A 13,335-nucleotide genomic window follows, 5' to 3' on the forward strand; every position below is an offset into this window, starting at 1 on the left:
AGAAGATAACTACGGCAGACATTTCTAGATCACATCCAGTTCTGACTTTCTGGCCTGGGGAAGCCTTCTATAAAGCTGAAAACGGCAAGCCAGCTAAGCTTGGTTTCGAAACAGAGGTCGTGAGGACTGTGGACCACCCCGATGAAAGAAGGGCGTCATTTGTAGCGCAGACAGTATTCCTACCAGCAAAAACCAAAATCACATTACATAATCCCGGCTTTTGGCATACATTCAGCAGAATGAGACAACAAAAGTTAGTAGAAATCATCAGTAAGTATAAGTTGCAATTTTGAGGTGAACTTATGCCAAATCAGCTCGTTGCTGATCTACCTAATGTATCACTATATGCCGTTTTCTCCATGGCTGATCTTTTCAATTGCGTACAATACGAAGTGTAGCTCCACCACGACTTTCCATTTGCTTCCACTGTAGCGCTAAGATTTGTATTACCCCGGTGTCCACGGCTAGGAAAATGACCATGAGCTCGGCGGGGGCGAGTCACAGGTAAGAGAGAAACCTGTGATGGCCCACTCATGGCTGACATGGCTCATTCCATTGGCAGTGTCAATCGTCCCGCTGCGCATGTCCGTGTGGCGAGTGACGGCGCGCAGAGGTAAGAAAGAATCCACGCCGCCACGAGCGTGGGAGGATCATATCAATGCTTGCCCTCATGAAGGAGACTTGCCACGCTCTGATTGTTCAAAGTTCTATTTACACGTCATTATATACACATACATCCATATATATATATATATATATATATATATATATATATATATATATATATATAATACTCTTTACTATACGAGACACCGATTGCGATGAAATTACACGCATTATAACACTGAAGGAGGGAAATAAGCTTAAGTGGCCTAGAACTTTTCAGCACTATTGTCTGGGGACGCAGTTGGGGGGGGGGGGGGGGAATTTGTGGACACACTCCACCGCCTCCCCAATTGTATGAACGGTCATTTTAGTTTAGTTTTCAAGTTCCTTTTCCTTATTGCGCTGTTTCCTCCGCGTAAAAATTCCGCCTAAAAAACCGCTCACTGGAGACGTAAACTCATCAAATGAGCTTTATACGACGTCAGATAACCGTCAAACTGAGTGTGTGCATCAGCTTGTTTATTGGACGGATCAAAGAAATAATTGAACTTATTAATATTAATAAAAACGTATTTTTTATTGGCAAAACAGTATAATGCAGTTCAGGGCATTTACAACCTAACGATTCATTTTTGTGTACAACTTTGCTATTTTGTCAGTGGTACGTTTTGCTTTAAAATGTTTCTTTACGGCACCGAGCATTGCCAATCATCTGGGTTGGCGGCCCGGAGCGTGTTGTGTGAGAGAGATTGTGATGAACTGATAAGTGAAGGTAAACTTGAATGCAACACTCTGTGCGTGAGTAGTGTCAGTAGAAGCTAGCTACCTGCGTACGCATGTCTCTCGGTCGAGGGATGTAGATAAGGCATACCTAATTTTGCATGGGTGACTGCCCAACAGTGCATGTAGTGTGTAGGGTTATGAATAGGGCATGAGACTGAATGTCTAGATTCTGATCACTTGGTATTTTATGCTGCGAACATGTTCAGCTGACTGCAGTTCACATTTTGTAGTAGAATTCCAATATCAGACCTCAGTTCGGGGACAATATCATTGAAAATAAATGTATTTCACTTTTGAAAATGAATGATATTATTAAGATTCCACAACATTTTATGGAGCAGTAGCCGAGCAAACTTACATTGCGGGATTGGTTTATGTAACTGTTAGGGATAAACGCAACATATAAAGGCAAAGTATTTGAATTTAAATGATTTCACATTTTTAGAGTACATTTGCCTGACAGGGGGTGCCACAAATGAAACAAAATAGTTCTCTCTTGCAGTCAAGATTCAGACTGGCTGATTCACACCATTGGCATCTTTGCGACGCTTTGATCTTGATCTTGAAGATCTTGCTATCATCTTTGCCATACTTTGCAGGCTGGTTAATTGCTGGAAAGCAATTTCCACCAGGTAGATTGAGCTGGCGTCCCATAAAAAGCAAGCCATAGCATGTGTGACTACAAGGTGTCTTGACTCATGCAAGTAATGCATTCTTTTGTAAGAAATTGGTGTGCAATACCGATACCTAGAACAAATATTAATATACCGTGAAAGTATGGTGTGTATGAGGTGAGAGGTATTCTTAAGAGAAAGAGGCAAAGGATAGTCTTAAGGGAAGAGGCAAGGGGTAGTCTTAAGGGGAAGAGGCAAGAGGCAGTCTCCCATATTCACTTTTTCAGTGCCATCAATGAGAAACCTTTGAGGACATTCCTCTTTTTGTTAATATTACAGGATTGCTGACTGAGAGGAAGGAATATAGTGCAATTCTTAAAAAATTTGATGGTAGGTGGAAGGTATATAAATAAGAGAAATCAGCAGGCTGCACAAATGTAATGTTTTTTCCGGCCACAAATCGTAACACACACACACAGACACCCCGCCCTGAGGGGGGAGGGGGTCCACGCGCTAGGTTTCTTTTAGGATAAGTCTATGGTGTCTTTTGCAATCGCGCCCAGATGTTCTCCAGCCTATGGTGCACACATGAAGCGCGTTTCGACGCCAGGAACATGTAACTAGCTTTTCTGGTTTCTGAGCAGTGGCGGTTTTTTGGGAACACTGCACGGCGACGCACGACCGGCGCGGGGGCAGGCGGCGACCAACCATGCCGCGGAACGCGCGGCGCGGGGGCGGGCAGCGACCAACCATGCCGCGGAACGCGCGTCGGCCCGCGCTGAGTCATAAATCATGCATATGTGCTCAAAACACATGAGAACATAAACCATTGTACCCTGAATTAACGCAGGAATGGCAGAATTAAGCAGCGCGCCGCCGGGATTACACGCAAGGCGGTGAGGCAAGTCGGGCAATTTGACCGCCACCATAGCGCGTGATAACCTTCCGGGGCGCGCTCGGTTGCTCGGAGTCCCTTCACACACACACACACACACACACACACACACACACACGCACGCACGCACGCACGCACGCACGCACGCACGCACGCACACCGTGTGTGTGTAAATACGAACATGTACATATTCACATATTATTCATTTATTATTACATATTACACAGTCACATATTATTCACATATCATTCATTACACATGTGTGTGTAAACACGAACATGTACACATTCGCACTCCTACTCACTAATAAAAATCTTACAAACACGCACACAATTGCACGCGCTCACTTGCACGCACATTCAAATATGCGAATAATTGCTGTTGCCAGACCGTTTCAAACACAAGAAACGGGAATGTTGACTGAGTGTTGTAAGTTGTTTTTGTAACAAATACTTGAACGCAAGCAGGACAACGGTGGCGTTCTTGAAGCGCTGAATGTTAACGATTATCCAGGTAACGACCCGAATTCGTTCCTGCTACTAGTGAATAAGTCAAGGAACGGAACTTATATTGCTGGACATCTTTTAACTAAAATTGCTTGTGACATAGCCCTAATAACACCGGTTAACAAGGGCGCGCACTAGTTGCTACACTCCCTCCCCAAAAGACATATTTCTAAGTTTACTGTTTCTTTGCTCCATTCCGGAATCAGCCAACTTCCAGCAGAACGTGTGCCTGCGGCTGGGTAAGGCTCACCCTAAAACTTTCGTAGCCGTCCGTGGAGTGTTACGACCAGACGCACGTCGGAGAGACGCTGCGGGCGTACTACTCCAACCACATGATCAACGTCCTGTGCCAGTACACGCCGGCGCTGGAGGCGACGAACAGCTGCTGCCGGCGATGACGACGAAGCACACGCACCCGCGCTCGCCGCGCGTGGTCCCTATCGTGAGAGCGGTGACCTCCCCGGTGAAAGGACTTTTTTGACGGGGCTACTGGACTATTCGACTAGGGACTAATGGACAGATTTGACGGGGCTGACTCCGGACCTTCCCTCATGCTAAGCTGGTCATTACTAGCACAGCAAAGTTTCGCCCTGTTGCAAAGTTGTGTCCTGTTTTGCCCTGTTGTCCCCGAGACCGAGATCGCAGCCCGTAAACATATGTGGCGTTAATGATGGCATGGAGCAACGCTGGCGTTCGCGTGCACCGTGTGAATGATGTCCGATCGTGCCTGGCAGGTTCGCTGACATTGCATGACCGTGGCTGTATGAAAATAAACGTATGCCAGACATACGCCGCCTTACGTGTTTGTGCCCATCACCCGCACTCCCCGTATTCCCCGCACTGCAAAGTGGGCAGAATGGCGTCCTTCTAGAACAGCACCACATATGGCACCGTTTCCACGGTGTTGTCTTTAAGGGCTGGTTTCTTGTACGTGATCGCTCTACTAAATGACAGCCTGGAGAAGGTAACTACACCAGACATTTCTAGATCACATCCAGTTCTGACTTTCTGGCCTGTGGAAGCCTTCTATAAAGCTGAAAACGGCAAGCCAGCTTAGCTTGGTTTCGAAACAGAGGTCGTGAGGACTGTGGACCACCCCGATGAAAGAAGGGCATCATTTGTAGCGTGGGCAATATTCCTATCAGCAAAAACCAAAATAACATTACATAATCCCGGCTTTTGGCATACCTTCAGCAGAATTAGACAACAACAAATTAGTAGACATCATCAGTAAGTACAAATTGCAATTTTGAGGTGAACATAAATCAGATCAGCTCGTTGCTGATCTACCTAATGTATCATTATATGCCGTTTTCTCCATGGCTGATCTTGTCATTTGCGTACAAAACGAAGTGTAGCTCCACCACGACTTTCCGTTTGCTTCCATTGTACCGCTCAGATTTGTATTACCCCGGTGTCCACGGCTAGAAAAATGATCATGAGCTCGGCGGGGGCGAGTCACAGGTAAGGAGGCGAGTGGACTCGGACCTCTCCATCTGTAAACGTAGATTTGTACTACCCCGGTGTCCACGGCTGAGAAGCTGATCATGAGTCCGGTGGGGGGCGAGTCACAGGTAAGAAGGCGGACGGACTCGGACCTCTCCATCTGTAAACGTAGATTTGTATTACCCGGCGTCCACGGCTGATACGCTGATCATGATCTCGGTGGAGGCGAGTCACGGGTGAGGAGGCGGACGGACTCGGACCTCTCCATCTTTAGACGTAGATTTGTATTACCAAGGTTTCCACGGCTGGGAAGCTGATCATGAGCCCGGTGGGGGCGAGTCACGGATAAGAATGGGGACGGACTCGGACCTCTCCAACTGTAAACGTCCCTACACTTCGCAAGACCTCAACTCGCTCGCCAAACCGCAAGTCTGTATTTCAAACGCCAGCACCGTCTTCGTCATCCACTTCCGATACCCACCCCTAACCCAACACGGCGGCGGATGTGACGCGTCACACGTCGAACATCCAGAAGACGTCGCCATTTCTGACGCAACGGCTGACGTCAGCACGTCACTCAGGACGTCATCAGTACGCCACTCAAGCCAGACGTCATCAGCTACCACTGCCCATCCGTCGCCCCCGCCGCCCAACCAGTGCGCGACTGAAGTCCTCTCCCAGCACTCGCACACCACTCGGCGTGCGCCCCGCAGCGTCGGCTGCCGTCCGATATTCGACGGAGCTGAGCCACTGCTCATGGGAGGTAAGCCCGTGCTCACCCCGCAGCTCACAGCGACGACAGGTGAGAAGGCCAAATTGGTCGCCTGTCGACGGCCATTTTGTAGCCGCCGCACGCACCGGCATTATTTATGGGGATGTATAAAAGAGACGTCTCCAGCAGTGATTTTTGACATATAGTGCAATACCGCAATACAGGACAACGTTCAGCGGTGTCAGCAGCGCAGATTGGAACAGATTTCGCACAAAAACCGACATTCGGGCGGCAGAATGACTTCAGCATCCCAACGCAACAACTGACGAGGCCCATAAGGCACCGCGGCCGAAATTCGCCCGAATCGCCTAACGACGTACGGTATCAGCTGGGCCCGGACCCGGACAAGTCCACTTCGGTCGGTCGGGGGGTGGTCGAAGCCGGCGCCCGGCTAATCCGATCATCGGCCGACGCTCCGGGCGAGCCCACCCCGGCTGTACACCTTACCTCACTCGACCGTCCTTCCCTCTCACCTCCAGCCTCCGCCGACTCCGATCCATCATCACCCTGACCTCTGACTTCAACATCACACGCGCGGTCCACCCGCGCCACGTTCCCCTCGTGACCCCCGACCCCGACGGCCTTCTGATCCTCGCCGCCCTCGGCCGCGAGCTCGTGGCACTTGGCCCCGTTCGGCGCCTCGGGAATGCTGTTCCGCTGCTGGGCTTTCTGCCGTTTGGTTTTGCAGAGGATCCGGTGGCCGACACAGTCGAGATTCTCCTCGTAGCATTTGTTGCGACAGTGCACTCTGCACAGCTGGTACGGGCAGCGCTGGCCCTGTGCGAGCCACGGGCGTCGAGTTAAAGATCAGGTCACGGCTACGTCAATTGCTAAGTGCATGAGCGAGAAACTCTATTCACATAGATGAGACAGCGGTAATAGCCTTATTCCTCGGCGAAAAAAAACCAGGAGGCGGGGATATAGATGCGTTGATATTTCGGCTACATGTCTTCATTGAAACAATAGTAGAAGCTACTGTTTCTGCTATTGTTTCGATAAAGACATCTTACCGAAATATCAAAGCATTTATATGTCCATTCTCCTGTTTTTTTCTCCGAAGAATAAGGCTATCACTACTATCTTATCAGGCCAAAGCCACAAGGTTAGTCCGGCAAGTGGTAAGAACCACTTGCCTGAGAATTGGTATCAAGCATGACTGATATAACGCAAGTCAACCTGCAACGGTGGAAACGACACGATATGCCACACCAAATGCCGGGGAAGTTATCGCACTCTTCGTTCCTCGCACACGCCCCATCACCTTTCGGGGAAGAGCTGGAGAATGACTGACGCCAGCTTCTTGAATTGTCCATTATCTTTCCTAACACTAATATCACACATTCTCTGAAAGTTTTATGTCAAGATCATGCCAGGCCAGTGACCTAGGGCAGTTTCAGTGCAAGCATGTCGGACATGAATGCGAACGAACTTGAAAAATTGCAACGATTTGTAATCATTTGGTCTACCAGCGGTCTTCATGGCTTGCTTAGCTATCGACGTTACTCCTAGACGTTCCAATGACAAGCTGCAGTCATCGTACGACACTGACCTATATTGACCGCAAACTCTGACCCCTGATAACATGCCCTCTATAACAGCGTAATTTATTGTTGTAGTGACTTGTTATCGAACAGTATCGCTTCTACACCAATAAAAAAAACACTTCTTCCTCAAACGTCATCCTAGGTCACTTACTAATCCGACCTGGAGGTCTCAATTTTGAAGCAATTTACACGATTGCATGATCATGAGATCTAATCTACGGCTAGCTGCTTCTGTTTTATTAATGTATAGCCTATTGCGCTCCTTCGATCAGTGCCACACTCTCGCCCAAAGACGGTGCTGTAATTTCGGAAAAGTCAACAAGAGTCACTGCCGTAACTTGAACCTAAAAATTAAGATTAGTTCAAGTGTGTGGCCTATGACGGCTTGTGTTCAGTACCCCGGATTAAATCGAGTCATATCTTTCAGCACACTGAACGTGCTAGGCTCGTCGACGAAGCCGACGCTGAAATAAGCTGAAGAGGCCTTATTTAAAATAAACCTTACCGAACAGGAAGCACATGACTATCTGACATAACATGACATCTGACATATCATTTCCTCAAACAGGAAATTACCTGAGTCAATAGTATTATACTAATAGGCTTGCACGAGCCATCAAGTAGTTTTGTTGACCTCCACCGCTCTTCACAATTCGAGGGTAGGTACCTCCCCTCCTCTCTCCCTCCAATTCGGCTCGAAGCTGAGGCGGACTACCGTCAGCGCGCGGGATAAGGGGGTCAGAGGCGGCGTGTGCCCCCTCGGTCCACATAGCACATGTCACAAGTCACATCAGTACATCATATCGCACATCAATTTCCCTCGCAAGCCCCATTTGTGTCTATTTCACGCCTTTACACAGAGATTGGGACTGTGCCCCTGGCTGAGAGAACCGTATCCTCTGAGCCCACCGACTGGCCGCCACCTCTCACCCTGGGGTTGCAGCAGAGGCCGCAGCGCTCCATCAGCACGCGGTTGACGCCGATCTTGACGCCGCGCGCCATCTTCTTCTGCTTGCGCTTGCTGACAACGGCGGCGTCCTCCTGGCGCGGCCGCTTGGTCTCCGGCGGCGGCTGATCCGTCAGCAGACGCAGCTGACGCTCGCGCCGCTGCTTCTCCTGGTTCGCCTGATGACCGGCAGGGCGCGTGAGCCGACGCTCGGCTGGCGAACGTATTCAAATGCGCCTGCCGGCCGCACTGGCGCAGGTCGCGCGAGCTCATGGTGTTGTTAGCTTCGAAAGCTTTGTCCGTTACAAAACGGGTACCGTATGAGCACTTGTTTGTTACAAAGCCTGCTTAGCTGTGGTCATCCGCATCTGAAAAGCCCCGTTCGCCATGCACATCCCCCGATATCTTTGCTTTGATTTTCGCGTAGCAAACAGCAGGAGCAGTTCGGTTCACAGTTCAAACAGCTCTGCTCACGTATCTCTGCTCTAGCACAGCTCACGGGCAACTTGTCCGGGCTCAGTGGGGAAGCCAAACGAAGGGATGCTGGTAGCTAAACTAACAGCAAATGCGTGAAGCAAAATCAACACCACTGCGGGCGTCTAAGGTATTGCAACTTTTGAAGAGGGCGTTCCATTCTCGTATGGGGTTTTGAACTGAACTAGCCATCTTGGAGATCATTCGGTGCAGTTCAAAACACTGTCTTTCTTAACACTTTTCAGGCTACACGCCTGAATAAGCTACAGACTATTTCGTGCGGACTATTTCAAGGTCACCTAGGCATCCATGACGCCATTACGTCACTCGAATTCTGCCGTTCTACTGGACATGCAGCAATCACGGTAAAGAAAAAAACAAATTGTCAAATTGTTCATATCCGGCGTTCGTGAGCATAATTTGCAGATAACAGCCGTCAATTGGCTCTCAATCAATGCGATGTAAGGTACGATGACACAATCAAGCAATCACGTGTTGAGGAGCATATTTACTAAATGAAGAAATCGTGTTGTCTAGAAAAGTCTTTCCCACCTGCGCATTCCCAGAAAAGTGTACCAATAGTTGCAAGTGAGCCTTTTGCATGAAGTGAGATGCTTTTCTCAATATCTTTAAATGTTGAACACTCCCTTCAAACCTTGCACCCCATTCTCACACTAGTAAACAACCGGGTAAGGTATAACCAGCGCGTGTGCCCATATAAGGACTGCGTATTCCCTGATAGTGTCCCGTTCGACGAATCCGAGTGCGCGCCAGATGAAGCACTCATCGTCCGGGGCATAATCCAAGCACACAGGGAACTCACAGCCAGCCGCTTCGACGTGCATTTTCGCCGCACTCTCACTAGCCCCTCCCTCCCCCCTCCCCCAGTAACAACACAGTACCGCGATGTTTCGTGACTAGACATTCCTGACCAACAAGTCTGACGTCCGCTACTGCTGGTTCAGTCTCGCCCGCATCAAGCGCCGTCTCACTCTCGCCCGCCGCCTGCCTCGAGGCTCGCGACATGCCGGCTGTCTTCCTGGCGGGCACACGTACCTCCATCTTCTTAAGGTGCTGGGCGATCGGCTCGCGCTCGTGCGGCTGACACAGGAACGGCGAGAGAGGTAGCCGGCCCGCCACCTCGTCTGGCGGTGCCACACACGAGCTCAGGTCAGGTCACGGTCAATGCGTCTCCTGGCACTGCACACAGGTCATGTCGAGTCACGTGGTTGCGTCGGATTATGGGGAAGTCGATGTTATAGCGTGGACACGAATAAAGGTTATGCCAGGTCAATGTCACATCAAGTTGTTCAGCAAGGGTCAAGTCTGACTAGGGTCAGATCAGGTAAGTGATTGCCTGGGCAAGGTCAATCAGCAATGGTGTATTCAAGCTCAAGTCGGGTCAGGGTTCAAAGAGACAACAGTCAAATCGCAGATATTACCAGAAGATGTCAGATAAGCAAAGCTTACATCAGCAATAAAAGGACACACAATCAGAACAGCTTTGTTCAAATCAGATCATCTGCAACTAGATCAGTGTCAGGTCTATAAAAACATCATTTACCTCAGAGAGATCAGAACACTTGTCTTGGGATAACCAGAACAGCCAACATTAAGGACGCCATCAGAAACGGATACACAACTTCGTTGCCAATGAGGACCGCCTCCAACAGATTCGGATGCCATTTAGCTCCGGTCGCAATGCCAAGGTATGCAGAAGATCGGCGAGGCCGCTGACCTCCAGGTCCGGGACTCCACACCGGTCCTCCCTCCTCCGTGTAGCGATGATAGCGCTCTCGCAGCAGGCTGACGGCCTCCTCCAGCTGCTCCAGCCGATTGGCACGCGCCGCAAGCGCACGTACGTCGTGATTGGCCGGCATCAGGAGACTGCGAACCAATCAGATGCGGCGTTCGTGATTCAGGGTCTCCGGCTCGATTCCCGTCACGTCGTTTTTTCCGGAGCACACTGAGAGATGTGGGATGGGACCTATCGCGTCCAAAGACGCTAATCCTGTCACTGTGGAAGAGGCATGCCTTCAAGTCATTCTGCTTTGTGCGGCAGTATTTGTATCACTGAAATATTGCAACTTGTCACGGCAGAAGTGGGAGAAACACCATCAAACGCCTCAGGAATCGTTTGTGTTCCGCGGCTCCAACAGCTACACTGTGATCTCTGACTACAATAGCGGCAGTGCTTTGACTAACGCAAGGTCAAGTTCTGATGAATGAATCAGCAACGATGTCTGCGGCCCTGGCACCACGACCAGAGGATAACTATCAACGCCTGACGTGGCTGACCACAGCACAACTATCAACGCCTCATCCGACCCCCACCTCCCTCAGGTTCACGGCCCAGTCAGCCCCGCGCCCCTTCCCTCCCGGCTAAGTGCCCACGCACCAATAGTGGAGCATTTTGAAGACGTGGCCGCGCGCGTAGCTGAGCGGGCACGGGTAGCGGCGCACCAGCCGGAGGTACTCGTCGGCCACCTCCCACACGGCCGGGTGCGAGCCCGCGAACAGCGCCGGGTTGTGCAGGTTGCCCTCCGCCGACATCACCTGCGGCGCGCACACGCTTGGTCAGAAACGCCACAGCTTGCTATTTGAAACGATGCGCCCTGTCTGGCAGAAGAGGTAGGCATGCTTGCTGGTATGCTTCTAGTGAAGGAATGTCCGTGATCATCCTCGGGGTCCGCTTCCACGCAAACAAAACGACAAGACCAGGCGCTCTGACATTACACGAGTCAGTTATCACAGCACACTTCGTTTAACGACACACTCTTCATCGTTGATGACACCTAAATCAAGCGTTGTGTGCGTCATTGGGGTTTTACGACGCACTCAGCTGCTGAGGCTATAAGGCGTCGCCTGCCTCTCACCCTAGCAGGAAGGGCGGGCACCGCGGGGTAAACCAAGCGTTCGAAGTGCAGCTGGCACCGGTCCGGCTCACACGCTGACGCCATACGACATTAACGCCGTGTTCGTGTTCCCGCCTCCCCGCACCCAGCCGGCGGGAGGTGCGTGTCCACACACAGTCCCGGACACACACCCGAACACACATCCGGACACACAGTTCCGGACACACGTCCAGCCAGGCTGGCGGACCCGGCGCGTGTGACGTCACACCGCTTCCGACGCAAGTGACGTCACACCGCTTCCGACGCAGGTAACGTCATGGAACACTCAGACACATAAACACACAGCTGGATACCTAATAAGAGCGTGTTGTGCACTTGTCGTGAGGATTAATGCATCTAATAGTAGAGTGTTTGGCGTGAGCGGAGTCGGCGGTCATATCAAATTGCGTAATGTGCGTGCGTGCGTGCGTGCGTGCGTGCGTGCGTGCGTGCGTGCGTGCGTGCGTGCGTGCGTGCGTGCGTGCGTGCGTGCGTGCGTGTGTGTGTGTGTGTGTGTGGTGTGTGTGTGTGTGTTTGTGTGTGTGTGTGTGTGTGTGTGTGTGTGTGTGTGTGTGTGTGTGTGTGTGTGTGTGTGTGTGCATGCATGTATGTTATGTGCATATATATATATATCTCATATATATATATATATATATATATATATTATATATATATAATATATATGTGTGTGTGTGTGTGTGTGTTGTGTGTACATATATGCACTTTCCAAGCACGCAATAGGATGCGTATTTACGTAGCATGTACACGCGTGCATGGATTAATTTACAAAGGGCTAACGGAAACGTGTTCTTTCGGACTGCCGCGTCGTGCACTAGCAGGCGCAACACGGACAGACGCCCGTGACAGGCACTGGCTCTTTCTCAGTGATGCAGTCCACTCACGCCCTGCGCCCCGGTTGTACTCCAAGCAGCGGTGCACGTCGGCCAGGTACTGGATGTTGCCGTTGGCGAACACGGGGATGCTGACCGCCTCCCTGGAAAACGGTGCGAGGACGTTAGGACCGGACGGCAGCCAGCTCCACCCCGCTGCACCGAAACACGGCGTCCGAAAACCGAAACTTGGTGTCCCATCGAGCGACAGCCCAGCGCGTCTTATATGCAGCACAGGACATCATTGTGACAACAAAGACGGCTACCGAAGCTGTCATCTACGGCAGCAGGGGCAGCTGGTATCGGGGATGGCCCAGCATCGAATGCTGACCCAGGTGGCGAAAACCAACCGGTGGAAACCCAAAACAGCACCTTGAACGCCGTCACCACCAACACCCACGCATCGGTACCTGCTCCAGAACCGAGCCTGAACACGCCGGCCGAAAGCGGGCAGCCGATCGGAGGTTTGAGTGGGAGCCTGAGCGGGCGGCGCCGGGCGGCGGCTCACCTGACCGCCTTGATGGCGTCCCAGCTGGCCAGCCCGGTGAGGGGCCCCTTCATATCGCGCGTGCGGCCGTGCACCGTCAGCAGCTGGCAGCCGGCCGACTCCAGCATCCGCGCGTACCTGCGGTGGCGCCGCCGCGCCAGGGACGCCGTCACACTGCGGCCAGACGCCACCCCACCGCGCAACCGCGCGCTTCCCGGGCGCCGCCGCCGCGCCAGGGGCGCCGTCACACCGCCGCCAGACGCCACCCCACCGCGGCAACGGCGCGCTTCCGCCGCGCCAGGGGCGCCGGCACACCGCGGCAGCAGCAAATTGAAACAGTTAGTGGCAGCAGCTGGGGAAATGCTTCTAGTGCCTGGGTGTCTATCTGAACATGTATGTGACCTGCTTTCCAATAAAAGGCACGCAAGCGACTGAGCTCGCGCATACGGTGTGCAAACAGGAGACATCGGGCCGTTCG

The 13,335-nt window shown here is 51.6% G+C and overlaps 1 protein-coding gene across 1 annotated transcript; it reads right to left on the reverse strand.

The window, feature by feature from the left end:
- Positions 1 to 3,324: 3,324 nt before the first annotated feature.
- Positions 3,325 to 12,931, reverse strand: LOC119113489 (tRNA-dihydrouridine(16/17) synthase [NAD(P)(+)]-like). Its single transcript, XM_037237796.1, has 7 exons — positions 12,879 to 12,931; positions 12,383 to 12,401; positions 10,985 to 11,142; positions 10,325 to 10,473; positions 9,643 to 9,731; positions 8,097 to 8,291; positions 3,325 to 6,399 (listed from the first exon to the last, which is right to left on the reverse strand). Exons 1-7 carry the CDS (start codon positions 12,929 to 12,931, stop codon positions 5,947 to 5,949), a joined length of 1,116 nt encoding a protein of 371 aa, XP_037093691.1. The 3' UTR covers positions 3,325 to 5,946.
- Between the last annotated feature and the right edge of the window lie 404 nt (positions 12,932 to 13,335).

Source organism: Pollicipes pollicipes, unplaced genomic scaffold (assembly GCF_011947565.3).
Source record: "Pollicipes pollicipes isolate AB1234 unplaced genomic scaffold, Ppol_2.1 Scaffold_7262;HRSCAF=8765_pilon_pilon_pilon, whole genome shotgun sequence".
Lineage (NCBI taxonomy): Eukaryota > Metazoa > Arthropoda > Thecostraca > Pollicipedomorpha > Pollicipedidae > Pollicipes > Pollicipes pollicipes.

Excerpts from the sequence above, each read along its gene's own strand:
- LOC119113489 (XM_037237796.1), bottom strand. The coding sequence starts at position 12,931 with ATGAAGGGGCCCCTCACCGGGCTGGCCAGCTGGGACGCCATCAAGGCG. Across the intron at positions 10,474-10,984 it reads TTCAAAATGCTCCACTATTG|TCTCCTGATGCCGGCCAATC; the intron begins GTGCGTGGGCAC and ends ATTGGTTCGCAG. Across the intron at positions 6,400-8,096 it reads GCCTCTGCTGCAACCCCAGG|GGCCAGCGCTGCCCGTACCA; the intron begins GTGAGAGGTGGC and ends TGGCTCGCACAG.